The following is a 15,274-nucleotide window of genomic DNA, read 5'->3' as shown; positions in this document are numbered from 1 at the left end:
CAGCAAAAGCGCGCGCGAAAACTGTGTTCGACCACCTTAACTAAGGAAATTATGTATGTCTACCGCATATAGGAATCGTGCATTAGAACTGTTATTTTAATATTCTCAATTCTACAAGTCTTCAATATCGTCAAGTTCTTTTTGATATTCAAAATCCGTAGAACTTGAGAATAAATGTGTAAATATATATTTTACAAACAAAAACTCTAAAATAACTAAAATAATCATACCACACAAAAATGCTTACAAAGCGGTATTGGTTATATTACTTTTGCTTAATTAATATGTTTTTGAGCAATATTTTATTGTACCGTACAATACCGCGTTCATCAACAACAGTAACAACGTTTGCTGTTCATCAACTGAAATAAAGCAAATGCGTCTTTTCGGAAGCGACAAACGTAAACATATCTATTAATTTAAAAACGATGTAAGGATGCCGCCTTCTCGTTTAAATTGCATTCTGGATTGTGCAACCAAGAAATATTTAACCAACCGGTGTCTAGCCCAATTTACTCAAAACGGGTATTTTAGGTATATTTGTAATTGTTGTAAAATTTAGATGCATGGCAAAAGCAATGAGAACTAATGAATAATCGGCCAGCCATCGTTTTAAGCTTACTTTTTTCTTTTTATCAAAGGCTAGTTTTCACTTCTGCATCAGCATAAGCATAAGCAATCTTACGCAGGCGCAGTAAGGTGCGCCTAGGCCGGTCCGCACCCCCCTCCCCCCGCCTATTTTGGGTAAAAAAAGAAAAAATCACAGAAGGAAGAAAAGCCGGCAGGGCAAACAAAACAAAACCGCCCCTTCCCCTCACCCCCGCCCCCTTAGTTCAAGATCTGGATCCGCGCGGATCCAAACGCGTGCAATATGTGGGCCCAGCAATGTTACCATAATTTTATTATTAAGTTATGTTGAAATCTTGAGAGGAAGGCTACCCAACGTATAATAGAGCTTTGACTTCCAGAAGAAAGAGCGGTCATTTTATTTAGTATATCTCTGCTGAAAATCTCGCTGGCGTGGATCCATAACATCTTAAAAAATATATTTTGCCAGATGATTCTCTTGATAAATATAAACTTAAAATAAGTAAACCACATGATTTTAATTTTGACTTTTCTGGTAAATCCAATAATTTTATTATACTACAAAGACCACAAAGCAGCCAATTTGTCTACGACATGTCGCAATCAGACGATATTTTTGGTGTCTTTCATTTCTTTTCGAACAGAGTTCGACACGGTGAGGCTCCGCCACGAGGTCTAGACCCTTACCAGTTAGTATACCAGTTTTGAGAGAAAAGATAATTTTTTTTCGTATATCCTTGACGTAAAATGGTGCGACTTTCAAGTACCTTTATACACGCTGCATCCATTCCATACTCTTGGATTGCATAATTCCTAAAATTTCTTTGGTAAATCGGCAGTTAGGTCTGTTTGTTCGAAATATCTTGAATGGCACTCTTAAATTCTTAATTGAGACAGTTTCCTTTTCTCTTCTGAATTTCTTCAGTGCGAGAAATCCCATATCGTTTCAGATACTTCAGGTGAAAAGGGTGGAGGGTGGAACAACCCCGGTAGTCTGCTATAGGGAGTGTACTCCGTGGTTTAAAATGTTGTGAGCGTTTTACCAGACTTAAGTTCATCTGTAGAAGCAAAGGAACTGTTTTTCATCTCATCACCACTGAATAAGATAAAACTTCCTTTATCCTGACAAGGAAATATATGATCGATCCATTTTCGAGTGGTCTTTCTGCAAAACCGCCGTCTTAATACAATATAATACGACTATCATCTTATCGGGACTAAAATCTTCACTAGCTCTCTCCGCATTAGGGAAATTGTGTGCATTACACTTTATTTCACAATAATCACTCTTTAAAACACCTTCGTATCAAAATTCTGTAACTTGCTCTATACATAATGGTGACCGGTTGTGATCAAGTTGTGCCGGCTTTGCTTAATCTTTCGTGAAGAACTTCGGCCGAATTGATGAATCAATCACCGATCCAATGTGTACCCGCTGGGTTTTGCTTGCTACCTGTTTTTGGAGCCCTCTTCATTATGGTGCGGGAGAGATCAGAGACGTGCTGACGTCTACTTTTTCCGTTCGCGTATAAGCTGCGATCAGGCGTTCTTTTTTTGGCCCTTCCCGTTCACCCAAAAAGACCGAATCGCAGGTTACTTTTCGCGCGTAAAAAGTGAAAAAAAAAAAAAAAAAATCGTAGACGTCTGAACTCAAGCTACTCAGTTCACAAATGGAAACCGATATTTTATTTAACGGAGAGATGAAATTCATATAATAGAGCTTTGACTTCCAGAAGAAAGAGCGGTCATTTTATTTAGTATATCTCTGCTGAAAATCTCGCTGGTGGGTCCATAACATCTTAAAAAAAAAATTGCCAGATAATTCTCTTGATAAATATAAACTTTAAATAAATAAACCACATGATTTTAATTTTGACTTTTCTGGTAAATCCAATAATTTTATTATACTACAAAGACCACAAAGCAGCCAATTTGTCTACGACATGTCGCAATGGGACGATATTTTTGGTGTCTTTCACTAATTTGCATGTGACGGAAAAAAAGGGACAAGGCAAAAATCCGATCGGATTTAACAAATATTTATTTTCTCTTGTTCAATTTTAGTATGAGATGATCTTATTGACTCAAATTGCTTTACAACACAGCGATTTCCCTGTCATTTACTAGACTGTGTTCTTTGTACAAAGGAAATACGCATCTTTAGTCGCTGTGGCTACCACTGTCTTGTAAGTATCACTCGTTTTCAGGCCTTTCTCCCCGAAATTTGAAAATCGTCTAGGAAAAAGCCCAGGAAGTGAGACGCTGAATTTCACTTCCTATAATTCTTGGGCTCCCAATAACTTACAAAGGAAAAACCTTTCAGTTTAAATTTCCGGGTAATCTTTACCCAAACTTTGGGTTGCAATTTTTGTAAGCCCACACAAAAAGTTCAGTGTCAAAGTTATACTGTTGATGTATGTTCTGTTCCAGGCTCTCTTCGACCAATCCCTTGCATGCCTGTAATACCACCACTGGTTTTCCGCAGTGTGGAAGACGGTCGCGACATGGATCGACGACCAAATAGCGTGTACCTGAGAGCTCTACGATAAGAAGGAAGTCTCCATGCATAGATAAACACGTCTAAAGCGACCTTAATAAAGAGCATTAGATCACTGATGCGAAGTCCAATGTGGATGTTGACATTTTCGACCTTGTTTTTTGGCTTCCTAAAGAGATAAATATACAGGACCACATTGTGCAGAGAAGCCGAAGCTAGCAAGATGGCTGTGAGATAAAATGTCATGACGGTGAACTGGCGTTCATTGTGTCTCCTCTTGTACGAGTTCACTTTCTGCAGCGACTGGTTTAAGGATGCTTTTCTGCGAAGCGTGTTGCTTTGTTGTAGATGCCGGTTGAACGAGGTGTAAAGTAGGACCTGGACTATTATTAGAATGAGTGAAAACAATGTGGGGTGAATGATAAGGTCCATCTTTAAGAACGTGCTCATGTTCATTCCTGTAAACTGCAACATACAGAAACTCGTGAGGTACACGCAGCTAACAGTGAGGAAGGATAAAACTCGATTTCTAGACACAATTTCTTTGAATTGGTGTGGGTACGTTACCGCAATGTACTGACACACCGACAGCGCCAATACAACGAAGAAAGACAAGCTAATTGCAACTGTGGAGATGATGCCTCCTATTCTGTGAATTAATCTGAAACTCTCGCTGGGCCTCTCCCTAAAGTAATAAGCGGCAAAAAACGGTTCAACCGTCAATCCAATGAGGAAGTCAGCCACGGCAAGACCCGCAATAAAGAAGGTCATTGGAGTACGGAAACACCTCAAAGGATCCTTATATATCGCCGTCAAAAGCAGAGCGTTCGATATCACAGTAACCGGTGACAGAACACACAGGACAATCGCGGACGCCAGCTCAATATGGCGGTAGGTGTGTAACTCTGGCAGGATGTCGCCTGACAGGTCTTCAGTAGTATTGTTAAACATGGCTGAAGCCAAAAGTGTCAGTCCAATAATTTTCTCGTCACTACGTGTCCACAACGTGACACAACGCCAGATGTAAACTCTCTTCTGTTGTGGTTAAACGAAGGAGATTATCGCGAAAAAGTGTTTTTCTTCCAGTATTATATTTAGTTCAGCTGCCAGGAAAAAAACTCCTGAGACAATATATGATGGCCTGGAGGTTTTTATATTAACAGGCAAGCTAAATAATTACTTCCACTGTGAGATCACAGCAGCGAAATAATTACAATGGCGCGAAAGGCACTATATTTCATCAATAAATGGAAATGAGGCGTATCGTTTTGCGAAATATTCTGTAAGTTGTGATGACAGGTGCTCAGCCGATTCAACTCTCTCTTGGATCGGATGTCTTCGCCTTGAGCCAGTGTAAAATTACATAAGATTCATCGCAGTCTTAATTGGTACAACAGAGTCTGAAAGATAAGCGAAACAATGTCATGGTTGACTAAAAATTGGACCGCTAATGGTTTTAGTTCTACCCACCTTACAGGTGAATAATGGTCGCTAAGATTTATTCTCAATGACATTGTCGATAGTGTTTTAAAAAGACAACACGTAGCCCTGCTTACAATAGTCTCCTTATAAATTCAAACTGGTCTACAAAATCACTACAATTAAGAGACTTAATTTCACAAGAGGACAGTTTCCTCAACCAATTAACACTACCACCGCATTGTCTGTGTTGGGTGGTTTCTGACAAGATAGCTTTCATGATATTTCGTACTAGTTTGAAGGTTTTAATGATTAAAGATCTCAGCAGTTTAACTTATACTTACGTGGTACATCAGTGCTAAAGGATCTAGAAACAGAGCAGTTTTTGATAAGCTGAACAGTGTTGAAGTCTCGTGATGGTTATTTTCTAGCGCTGAACGGCATCCGGTTCGTTCGGTTTCACTGGAGTTTCGTTTCTGAGGAAGTCGAATGAAATGATCAATCTCTGACGCAAAGCGTTTACTTAAGAGTTGAATTACAAAACACCCCCTCTCCACCACTTTCGAAAAACAAACTGCTTCAGTTTAGCTGGGCATAGGTTTACTCGAATCGTGTAAACGAAACAAGAAGATAAATAAAACATCAATTTCCAAACGTGGCACTGAGAACGCGGAACGAAAGGAGCCGCGCGCGTTGTGTGCTACTTGAACTGTTCATATGCATGGACAGAATTTTTGGTTGTGAATGACAATAAATTAAATGGTTATGTAAACGACGGCAGTCACGGCGATGTCGGTCACAATGTGAGAAGTTAGGGAATGACAGGTGCCATGATAATGCAAATTTCCTGATATCTTCTTATGCGTGTGCTCAGACAACTGTTGTTCTTAAAAGAGAGCGAAACAATGAAACCTCCTTTTGGAAAATTACTGCATTGCCAGAATATAATTGCAGTAACGCTGAGGCCAAACTAGAAATTACATTGACCCTTTCTTTCTTTATAATATTGTAATCAGTGCATTTTTGCCGCAAGCTTCGTTTCTGTCTTTTTTTTTATGGCTTTACAACCCTAATGTTGAACTCAAGTTTTCATTGCGTTTATATGTTTAACTCGTTTTACTTTCTAAACGTTCGATATTATTTGCTGTTGCAGGTAATTTAGTATAGTAAATAATTTCACAGGGAAATGACTGTTCACTGTGGGACAAAACAAACGAAAATTTCTAAATTACAGAGTCTGAGTGATTGAAAACAGTATGAGAACCTCAGCGACTACCCACGTTCATAAAATTTGTTTGCATGTCATTCTTTGACGTCATATCCTTGCAAACAGACATATTTGCTGCGAAATGTCAATACAACCTGCCGAATCTTGCCATGTTTGCCATGTTAATCGAAACTGTTGGTGAAGTGAACCAAGATATTTGCATTAAAAGTAAAACTAAGACAAAAATGACCAAGCGTGTGTAAAATAGAATGAAATCAACTACTTTTTCAAAGAAGATTTTCTTTAAGTCTCAGCCGTCAAAATCAGAACAGGATGTATGGGTTATTGACCAAGTGTGAGGTCAAGATGGCTGGATATCGGCCAACTTCTTTTTTTGCGTGTTTATGGACCCAGACGGAGTCGAGGTCCATAAACTCGCAAAAAAAAGAACGAAGCCAATATCCGGCCATCTTTACCGAACAAGGTTGGTCAATAAAGGATTTATTATATGGCTTTCGGGGAAAATAATCTTGCGGGACTCGGCGGGTAGTCCCGAGCGGGCAAGATAGGCTCGGGTAGCCAATCACAGCGCAGGATTTGATTCATCTTGCCCGCTCACGGAGCATTGTAGCCATATAATAAACAATCGTTTTTCTATTTTAAATGTTTTCGCTAAGTCGTATCTTTCGGTGTTGAGTTACTCAAGGTGTTGAAAGTCTGCAATATTTGCCGAATTTCGCAAGCGGAATCTCACTATTTGTCCATCATAATGCAGTGTAGTCCATTCCATTCTAACTGTTTTGTAATTCCGACTTCGAACTCAGAATCAGATGTCACTTTAGTTTGAAGAAACTCGACAAAAAGTCCCGATAATACTGTTCCATAAAACCAGCTTGACCAAATCTTTGGAAATGATCGGTAATGCAGAAAGCTTGATAGCTTCATCATTAAGGTTTGTTTTTTGAACGGCAATTGACAGCTCTAAAGAGGGTGTTGATGTATTTGTAGATTTTTCTCCGCTGCATTTTGAGGAAAATGAGAGACTTAGTATTTGTTCGTAACGATGATGAAATACGCCGAGAAATTAATTTCCCTGCTAATTTAACTTTAATGCTTGGCGTGCTATTTCGAACAGCTATTCATGTGAAAATTAAAGGCTGACAACTGGTAGTTCAAATGCCACACAACCTAGCATTCACTCAAGTTCGATTCAACAATTTGCCTCCGGTTCTTCATTCAACTTTTAAATGAAAAAATAAAAAACAAAAAAACGATTAAAAACTTTAAAACTACCCGCTATCAAATCCAATAATTTTTTGCCCTGCACCATCTGTTTCGTCTAATTACACCCCACAATAATTTAAAAGACGACATTTCGCAAGCTTTTCTAAAAGACACGAATCGTCTTTGTTACTTATCCAAGACAGGCTATTTCATACCCATTGGCCGCGGCCAAATTAAGTAAGGACTTGAATAACATTCTCCACAAATTAAAGTTTTAGTGGTCTTTTAGCTGTGACATCTTGAGTGACATGTCCGTAGAAAACCACGCTTTCACTTACTTTGCGAAGATCCACTTTCCAGCTTTCGTCATAAAAGACCACATTCAACCCACGGAGATCATATCTCCATTACTTAGATAAAACGAAGTGCTTGAATTGATTCGGGCGATTTTTGGCGCTGGATGCTTTCTCGATGACTAAGATCGAAAGATCATAAATTTTATGTAATCGTAAACGATGAATTATCAGATAGTGGAATTCTATAGTAAAAACCCAGTTGTGCAAATTTTAATCAACTCACGCACCAAGATATAGGATGTTACACAAAATAAGACAATGCTCAAAAGTACAATCATTATTATAAGAAAAGAAAACAGACTTTCATTTAAGTACAATTTTCTAAATGTTGAAGTTTTACATTACATCCTGGCGCGAGGGCAGTGTGATTAACATGGCAATAAAAAGGAGTCTCAGAGGTTGATGTTAATTTGTTCGTGTTTGTCAGTACTGTTTTAGCAGCCGTTCCTTTTTTGAGCACAATGAAGGGAATTTTATTGGATATTCAAAAACTCACCTCATCATAACATCCGCATGGTGTTTTACTAAGCATAATCGAAATCATTTGGAGCCAAGTCAAGGCAACAATCGCTCCATGCATGATAGGACAGTCACGACTTACGGTGTAAATGGCGATTTGGCGACATGTTTGTTCAGGTGTGTGTGGCTTAATGTTTATCACGAAACGGTAAAACAAAGGAAGACTTCCGACTCCGTGACTTTGAGCGTCCCATTGGCCTGTAATTTTGGAGAGATTTCGCGGAAAAATAAGACAATAAACAAAGAAAGGTACGAGGACACTTGATCGAACCTTTCTTGGTTCGTGGAGTGGTGAGGTATAGATCTTAAACGAGTAGAAAGGTATGGGGTTGTTATGCTTCAAATAACCGAATTTTACCTCTGAAAGCTTACCACTAATGCAACGAAATTTCCAGTTTCACTAAATTGACATCACCGCATACATATTCTTAAAACTGAACCACGGGCAAGTAATATCATCCCTAAGGGTGCTTAACTGGCAAAGAAAAGAGAATCACGTTTAAAAGCAATTACAAAAGTTAAAATACTAAAATAACAGGATACTTACTTTTAGTGACACGACAGTTAGCTCGGTTGTTCTCAGCTCAGATGCCGCAAAACTGAAGCGGGTTTCTAGTGGAGACTTCTGTGCCTCTTTAAAATGCAATTTCGTTCGTTATCTTCTCCCACAAACCAGTCGTCGAGTGCCAGACCAGAAATTTGCCACCGCGAAATTTTCGGGACAAAATAGGAAAAAAAAACCGAGATAAAAAAAGTCCGCAAGACTTAATTACGGAAATACAAATGACTGGTTACCTAGAAAATACAATGACCTGGTACGAATTAGCGAAAAGGCCACGAAATCGCCAGAAGCACAGAGGGCGACTCCAGTACAAATAACCGGACGTCATCAGTTATTCACGGTGAACATGTCATTTATTTATTTGACCGCTGTGCTGACATCATATTTAATTCATACTTAAACAACTGCTCCCTTATATTGAAGTAGGTATGCACTCCAGGGTGTAAAACCCGACATTTCAGGAACATTACAAGTCGTAAAATTTTTGCCAATATTTTGAGAACTTGAGACACAATTTAAATATATGAGCAAAATCCAATTGAGAAGATAAATAAATGAAAAAGCAGCCTTATGATGACTGCTTTCGTAGATTTTTGTTTTCATTCAGTTATAGGAAGTTTAGATTAAAGAGTAATCAACATCACTGGAGTTTTCTACCGCGTGCGAATTTGTTTTTTTTTTTTGTATAGCTGACATTAAAATGCGATATACAGATCAACAAATTTCGATCGGATTTTTACTGCTGTGATATCGGCCAGCAAGTCTCGTTCAATCGTGAGACCCGCAGTGGACACTTGAGAACTTGGCAAACTGAGAAATCGAAAATGATTTTTTATAAAAGTCAGCTCTGAATTTCACTAGAACACCACATACGCTTAACCTTTAGTTTGCCCATAGGACGTAGCTAGCATGGCTTACGAAATGTCTCACTTCAAATGCAAAACCCACTATGCTCATTACATGGCCGACATTGTATTTCAATTGAGCAAGTGAATAAATGCCCTCAGAAGTGGACTGAAATTTAAACTAACTTTACTTGTTTTTAATCAGATATTAAAACTATGTAATATTCAAACTTCAACCCCAGACTACTGTGAAATACTATATGATAACTTTCCAATGGCCTTAACTAAGAAATAAGAAAACATCTTTGTCCGCTTGGTTGTAAAATAATCAAGTGGTTGTTGGGTTTCTAAACACCTACTCACGTGAAGTGCCTGAGTAGCGCTCAATAATGGTTTCCACAGGCATCACTTTTCAAAATTCCCTGACTTTTTCCTGCCTTTAGCCTGATAAAAATAAGATTTTCCTGACCAAATAAATACGATGTCAGATATAGTAGCGGCTTCTGTTCTCAACTTATAGCCGTGCTTTTGAGCCACTCATTAAGACTGGTAAGTTTTCAACAAATTTATCTTTGAGATCAGAGTGAGCCCCAAATGTTTCTTCTAGTCTTCATGCAATGGTATTAAATCAGCCGCGTTGAATTACTTCAATTTTCCCTGACTCACAATAAAATTCCCTGACTTTTCCCTAACCTTGAAGAATTTTGTTGCGCCAGTCACGACTGGTTTTTTTCTCACTTCTGATTGGGTGAAAAAGTGCATGGCGCGAAGTTTTCAAGCCAATGGTGTAGCGTAGTTATGCAAAATCAAATACTTTTCGTCACTTAAGAGGGTCTCCCAGGAGGGGGTCTTTGTTCCCTTGTTCCTTTCCAAAATTGCCCCATGTTCCCATGTTCCCACACATTTTCGTTATTTGTTCCCCTTCGTAATTTTTCGAATTTTGTTCCCCTGTTCCCAAAAAATGGCTAATGGTCCCTTGTTCCCTTCGATATTTTGCCAATGTTCCTTGTTCCCCAAAAGCCCTGGGAGACCCTCACTTAAGTAAAGTGAACCGTTTTATATCTATCCAGCTAATACATAATTTGTGTAATGAACACTCCCATGTACTATTAACACACGGGGATAAAAGATAACTTGATTCTAGAGAAAACGGCAAGGCATATTTATAGTACTTAGGATGCGGGAAAATGAAATTAGCAAACGTTACATGCCTTGCCGTTATTTCGTAATTTATGCATTCGACAATGATGACATGAAGTTGTCGAAACGTCATGTAACTTCACTTACGTTAATTTTCCAGCTTAAGTGAAAAACTTAAAGTTAAAAAATAACAGCTAATAATTCCCTTTCAAGAACGAAACGTACCATTTGACACAAAAGCAACTGAGCATGGTTCCATTAGCTTTACATTTGAGTGTCTTGGTGTTCAATTTCAACATAAATTGCAGAGGACGTAATTGGTCGATCTATAGCCTCATCAGTGTTGTCCATTTCGGTTCTCGTAGGGAGCCGATTTGAGTACAAAGGATTGGAGATACCTTGCACTGCACGGGTAGATGAAACTATTTGATCTTCATTTTCAGAACTGAGGGAAGTCGACACCTCTTCGTCATTTGAAGCTTCTTCCAAGGGTAGGTCCATATATTGAGAGGTTCTTTCTGTTTTGCTGGTGCCTGTTTTGTCTTTTACTAAGGGAGTTTTAGTTTGGGACGATGATGACTTTCGCAACCGAGCTTTCTTTAATCGAACCCGCCCTGCCGTCAGAGCGTCTTCTGCCAATATGGAGATTCTGCGATCAATCTCAACAAGACAATTTTCCACATACGCGCATTCGTCTTCAAAGGTCAGGTTTTCGCAATAAAGTCTCTGCTTCTTGCGTTTCTTCCTGCCGAAAATGTTGGAAATGCCTTGAAACAAATAGAGAGTCATGAAATCAGCCAGGTCGAGTTCGTCTGTCACAGCATCAAGGTGATCTTTAACCTCTTCCAGAGCACCGTTTAAAATAACGATGAACACATTTAGAAAGAAGAGTGTCATGGAACAAATGTAAAGACTTGAAAACAGGAAGGCTAGAAGAGGGTCAACTTTAGCCATCTCAAAATTGGGCACCGCCTTACCGAGAAGAAACTCAAACTGGGAGACGCAAACTCGGGGAAAGCTGGAATATGACTCTACAAGAGCCCCAAATGCCACCATGCCACTAGTAGCAAACGAGCAGAAGATAACAAAGAACACAAATGAGAAAGAGGCCAAGTATCTCCCAGCGAACCGAACCGCTATGGAAAGGAAAATTATTTGCTTGCTGAAGCGCAGGAGACTCAGCAGCTTGATAGTCGCAAGGAAGATAACAATAGATAAAAACGTTGTTTCAATGTCGAGCAAGCTTATAGCTTTATGGAAGCTGACAGTAGCATAAAGGTTCTTCTGTAGTTCCTTAACAGTATCTGTAGTTGTCTTCACACGCATAATGTGAGAAACCACAGCTGTCATAGATGTGACGATGACAACAAGGGCGAGCCAGTTCCAAACGTTTCTGAAGTAGGATCGTCTTTGACGGCACATCTTTACAGTCTCTATGACACAGTAAGCGACGATCATGATGATAAGAAGAAGACGACAAAGCAGAACAAGCTTAAGAAAACTACTCTCTGTGCCATACAGCTCTAACATTTCCACTTTGACGTGACTGAAAACACCGCCAGTAGGTAGGAACTCAAAGAAATAATTTGCTACCGCCAGGATGTTCATATTACTGTTGAAAATACCGAATTCCACGATTGCCACTCGGGCTTGACGATCGATCCAATTGTTTTCACTTAGTTGTTCCACAACCCTTATTGCTGCCTGCAGGTCGTAGCCCAAGTCAGCCACATAACCACCACCTCCATATGCTGCTCGTGGACTCATCTTGTGTGAGTTGCCCATGTCATCAGCTGACTGATACCGCCAGGGCTTTGGACATAAAGAGTCGAACAAGGACGGGGAAAAATCAGATGGGGGTTGTTTCCATTTCGGGAGATACATTGGTGTCTTGTCCTCACAGCTCGCGGAGTAGTGAGGGTAGCACACTTTAGTAACGTTATACCTTTCCACAATACTCTCGGGACAGGAGGCTGTCGGTTTGAAGAAATAAAAACTGGATCATGAAAAAGGCGGCTACCACCAATGAGGAATGTTTAAGAGGCCCTGCGCCTAAGAAACGACCGATGATTTCCGGCCAAAAAATAAAATCGGCCGATTTTTATCTCCCAAGTAGAGGTTACCGAATACTATTTAAAAATGAATTTCTTTTGTTTTAGTTTCGCTTTAAACCAAAAATATCGAGCCGCAAACTTTTTCCGTCTGATAGCAGCAAAATCAGGCCGAAAATAAGCCCCCGCAAAATACTGTTCAGAAATTACTATCGCAACGCAAAATAAGGAGAAAACTACACAGTGTTGAAGAAAAAGGCCTTTTAATGCAATATCATTCTATAAACATCAAAAAACTGCCGAAGCGATTAAAAAATAACGTTTCAAGTGTTGCATACTAAATTAGATGGAGCGTTGGAGCTGATTTTAAAATAATTATTTCTCAAAAGTTCAACGCTGTTGAAAGCAATCACAGTGATGAATTAGACATTGAAGGGATATACATCACGTTTCTGGAAAAACATTTTTCGGCCAAAGTATATTGACCTTGTACAAAGCGTTCAAAGTTACCGTGTTTACCGTTATCCTGCTACTTCGGCGAAACACTTTTCTTTTGCCAATACGGCCGTGGATAGCGTGTTAAACGCCACTTTAAACCTTGCTAGGCATTCAAAGACCATCCTGAGTAGAAGGATGTAGAATTGAAAGAGAAAGGAAGATGAAAAATACGCAGAAAAAGAAAATAACTCGAAACTACCGTCTGCTAACGAAAGTTGAATCTGGAAAATGTCGTCGTGTGACAGCGGCCATTGACGTCATTTGTCACGTCATGTCGCAAGAGCGTGGGAAAACGAGTCTGCAATATCCTTCGGGCGGTCAGCGGCTAGGGATCCAGTCGTGACCCCATAACTCAGATCACGCTGCGGCCAAAACGGTGTGGCGGTTGGGGAACTTTTTCTTTTTGAGTGACCATCATTGGTGAAAAATAACATAACAATGTTCCACTAAACGTTTTCTGGCCGAGAAAAATTGTTTCCCTATTTGTGCATTCGTTTGCATTCCGCCGCTATTTGTACAAATCACGTCAATGGCCGCTGTCACGCGACGACATTTTCCAGATTCAACTTTCGTTAGCAGATGGTAATTTCGAGTTATTTTCTTTTTCTGCGTATTTTTCATCTTCCTGTCTCTTTCAATTCTACGTCCTTCTACTCAGGATGGTCTTTGAATGCCTAGCAAGGTTTAAAGTGGCGTTTAACACGCTATCCACGGCCATATTGGCAAAAGAGAAGTGTTTCGCCGAAGTAGCAGGATAACGGTAAACACGGTAACTTTGAACGCTTTGTACAAGGTCAATATACTTTGGCCGAAAAATGTTTTTCCAGAGACGTGATGTGTATCCCTCCAATGTCTAATTCATCACTGTGATTGCTTTCAAAAGCGTTGAACTTTTGAGAAATAATTATTTTAAAATCAGCTCCAACGCTCCATCTAATTTAGTATGCAACATTTGAAACTTTATTTTTTAATCGCTTCGGCAGTTTTTTTATGTTTATCGAATGATATTGCATTAAAAGGCCTTTTTCTTCAACACTGTGTAGTTTTCTCATTATTTTGCGTTGCTATAGTAATTTCTGAACAGTATTTTGCGGGGCCTTATTTTCGGCCTGATTTTGCTGCTATCAGACGGAAAAAGTTTGCGGCTCGATATTTTTGGTTTAAAGCTAAACTGAAACAAAAGAAATTCATTTTTAAATACTATTCGGTAACCTCTACTTGGGAGATAAAAATCGGCCGATTTTATTTTTTGGCCGGAAATCATCGGTCGTTTCTTAGGCGCAGGGCCTCTTAAGTAATAAAGTCTATGTGTTGAATTAAAACTAAGTGTCTTACACCGAACATGCATGTAACTTAATCCTTTTTGTTCACCAAAAACCTTGTCTATGTCCCTGCTGACTAACATTAGAATTTTCCTTCTGAGAATCGATCACGAAGCTTTGCGTGCATCGGGGATTGTATGACATCTACGTTAGCTCGCACACTGTAACTCGGCTGGGTGATCACCCCCAACAGTACAACAGCTCGGTTGATTTAGCATGCCTCATCCGAAACCAACTTCAATAACACTGCTAAAAAGCGTTTTTACTTTGAAAACCTAAGAATGTATCAAATCGGGATTTTGAGAGTTTCGCATTTACAAAGCATATTGACAGATTACACTAAATTTGCCTACAGGGCAGGTAGGTTGAGTTTGAAGTGGAACAAAGAGTGTATACACTCAAGAGGAGGCTTGGTTCGTACGCACAGTTAACCTCATGATCAATTAGGTCTCACCTTTTTCGATCCTCAGTTGTCTAATCCGTGGTATACCAATCAAAATAGAGTTCTTGTCACTAATGTAAACTTTGTTAGTTTCTTCATCACCGTTGTACCAATTCGCTGTGTAGATAGCGGGAGCAAAAGTATTTATCATCCAAGTCCAGAATCCTAAGGCATCATTAACCTATTTGATTAAAATAGACCAAAATTTGTAATTATAATTTAAGAGGGTCGGACACTCTTTTAATGCTACCTAATTTTAATTTAGAATGGCGTCACAGATCGTTTTCATTATTAGCTACAAAGATGTGGGATTCATTTCACCTCCATATCTTAGAGAGGCCAAGGATGTTCTTACTTGTATTTTAAATAAGAGTATTTTCTAACTTGTGTAGTGATTGTATATAGATTAATATAGCATAGATAGGTATAAAAGGAAAAACGATGGGGCGAACTTTTAACTGGTCTGACTGCTTTAATAACGTTTCGGCCTGCGACCTTCGTCAGATTAAAAACTAAAAACTAAAACCTATTTACAATCTAATATAGCATATATATCTAAATATATTTTATCAAAATATTTTTATTGCTTGTATTAGTTTAGTTT

At 39.1% G+C, this 15,274-nt stretch overlaps 2 protein-coding genes across 3 annotated transcripts; both read right to left on the bottom strand.

Annotated features, from left to right (window-relative positions):
- Window positions 1-1,103: 1,103 nt before the first annotated feature.
- On the bottom strand, window positions 1,104-10,451 carry LOC110063159 (uncharacterized). 2 transcript variants are annotated; one of them, XM_020770112.2, is made up of 3 exons: window positions 8,358-10,451; window positions 4,849-4,980; window positions 1,104-4,485 (listed from the first exon to the last, which is right to left on the bottom strand). In XM_020770112.2, exon 3 carries the CDS (start codon window positions 4,034-4,036, stop codon window positions 2,990-2,992), a length of 1,047 nt encoding a protein of 348 aa, XP_020625771.2. In that variant the 5' UTR covers window positions 4,037-4,485; window positions 4,849-4,980; window positions 8,358-10,451; the 3' UTR covers window positions 1,104-2,989. The 2 variants fall into 2 exon arrangements, with proteins under 2 accessions (XP_020625771.2, XP_089147333.1); XM_089291207.1 differs by lacking the exon at window positions 8,358-10,451 and having other exon boundaries at window positions 4,849-8,347.
- A 17-nt stretch (window positions 10,452-10,468) lies between these two features.
- On the bottom strand, window positions 10,469-14,372 carry LOC110063119 (polycystin-2-like protein 1). The gene is made up of 2 exons (XM_020770066.2): window positions 14,278-14,372; window positions 10,469-12,353 (listed from the first exon to the last, which is right to left on the bottom strand). The coding sequence occupies exons 1-2, from the start codon at window positions 14,370-14,372 to the stop codon at window positions 10,622-10,624; spliced, it is 1,827 nt and encodes a 608-aa protein (XP_020625725.2). The 3' UTR covers window positions 10,469-10,621.
- Window positions 14,373-15,274: the final 902 nt, after the last annotated feature.

Source organism: Orbicella faveolata, unplaced genomic scaffold (genome assembly GCF_042242905.1).
Source record: "Orbicella faveolata isolate gen_17 unplaced genomic scaffold, um_ofav_v1 contig_24, whole genome shotgun sequence".
NCBI lineage: Eukaryota > Metazoa > Cnidaria > Anthozoa > Scleractinia > Merulinidae > Orbicella > Orbicella faveolata.
The sequence above is the reverse complement of the archived record's forward strand: the minus strand, read 5'-3'. Positions and strand labels throughout refer to the sequence as shown.

Coding starts and splice junctions, on each gene's coding strand:
- LOC110063159 (XM_020770112.2), bottom strand. CDS start 4,036: ATGTTTAACAATACTACTGAAGACCTGTCAGGCGACATCCTGCCAGAG.
- LOC110063119 (XM_020770066.2), bottom strand. CDS start 14,372: ATGTCATACAATCCCCGATGCACGCAAAGCTTCGTGATCGATTCTCAG. Junction 12,354..14,277: donor GGACATAGACAAGGTTTTTG/GTGAACAAAAAG, acceptor TTCATGATCCAG/TTTTTATTTCTTCAAACCGA.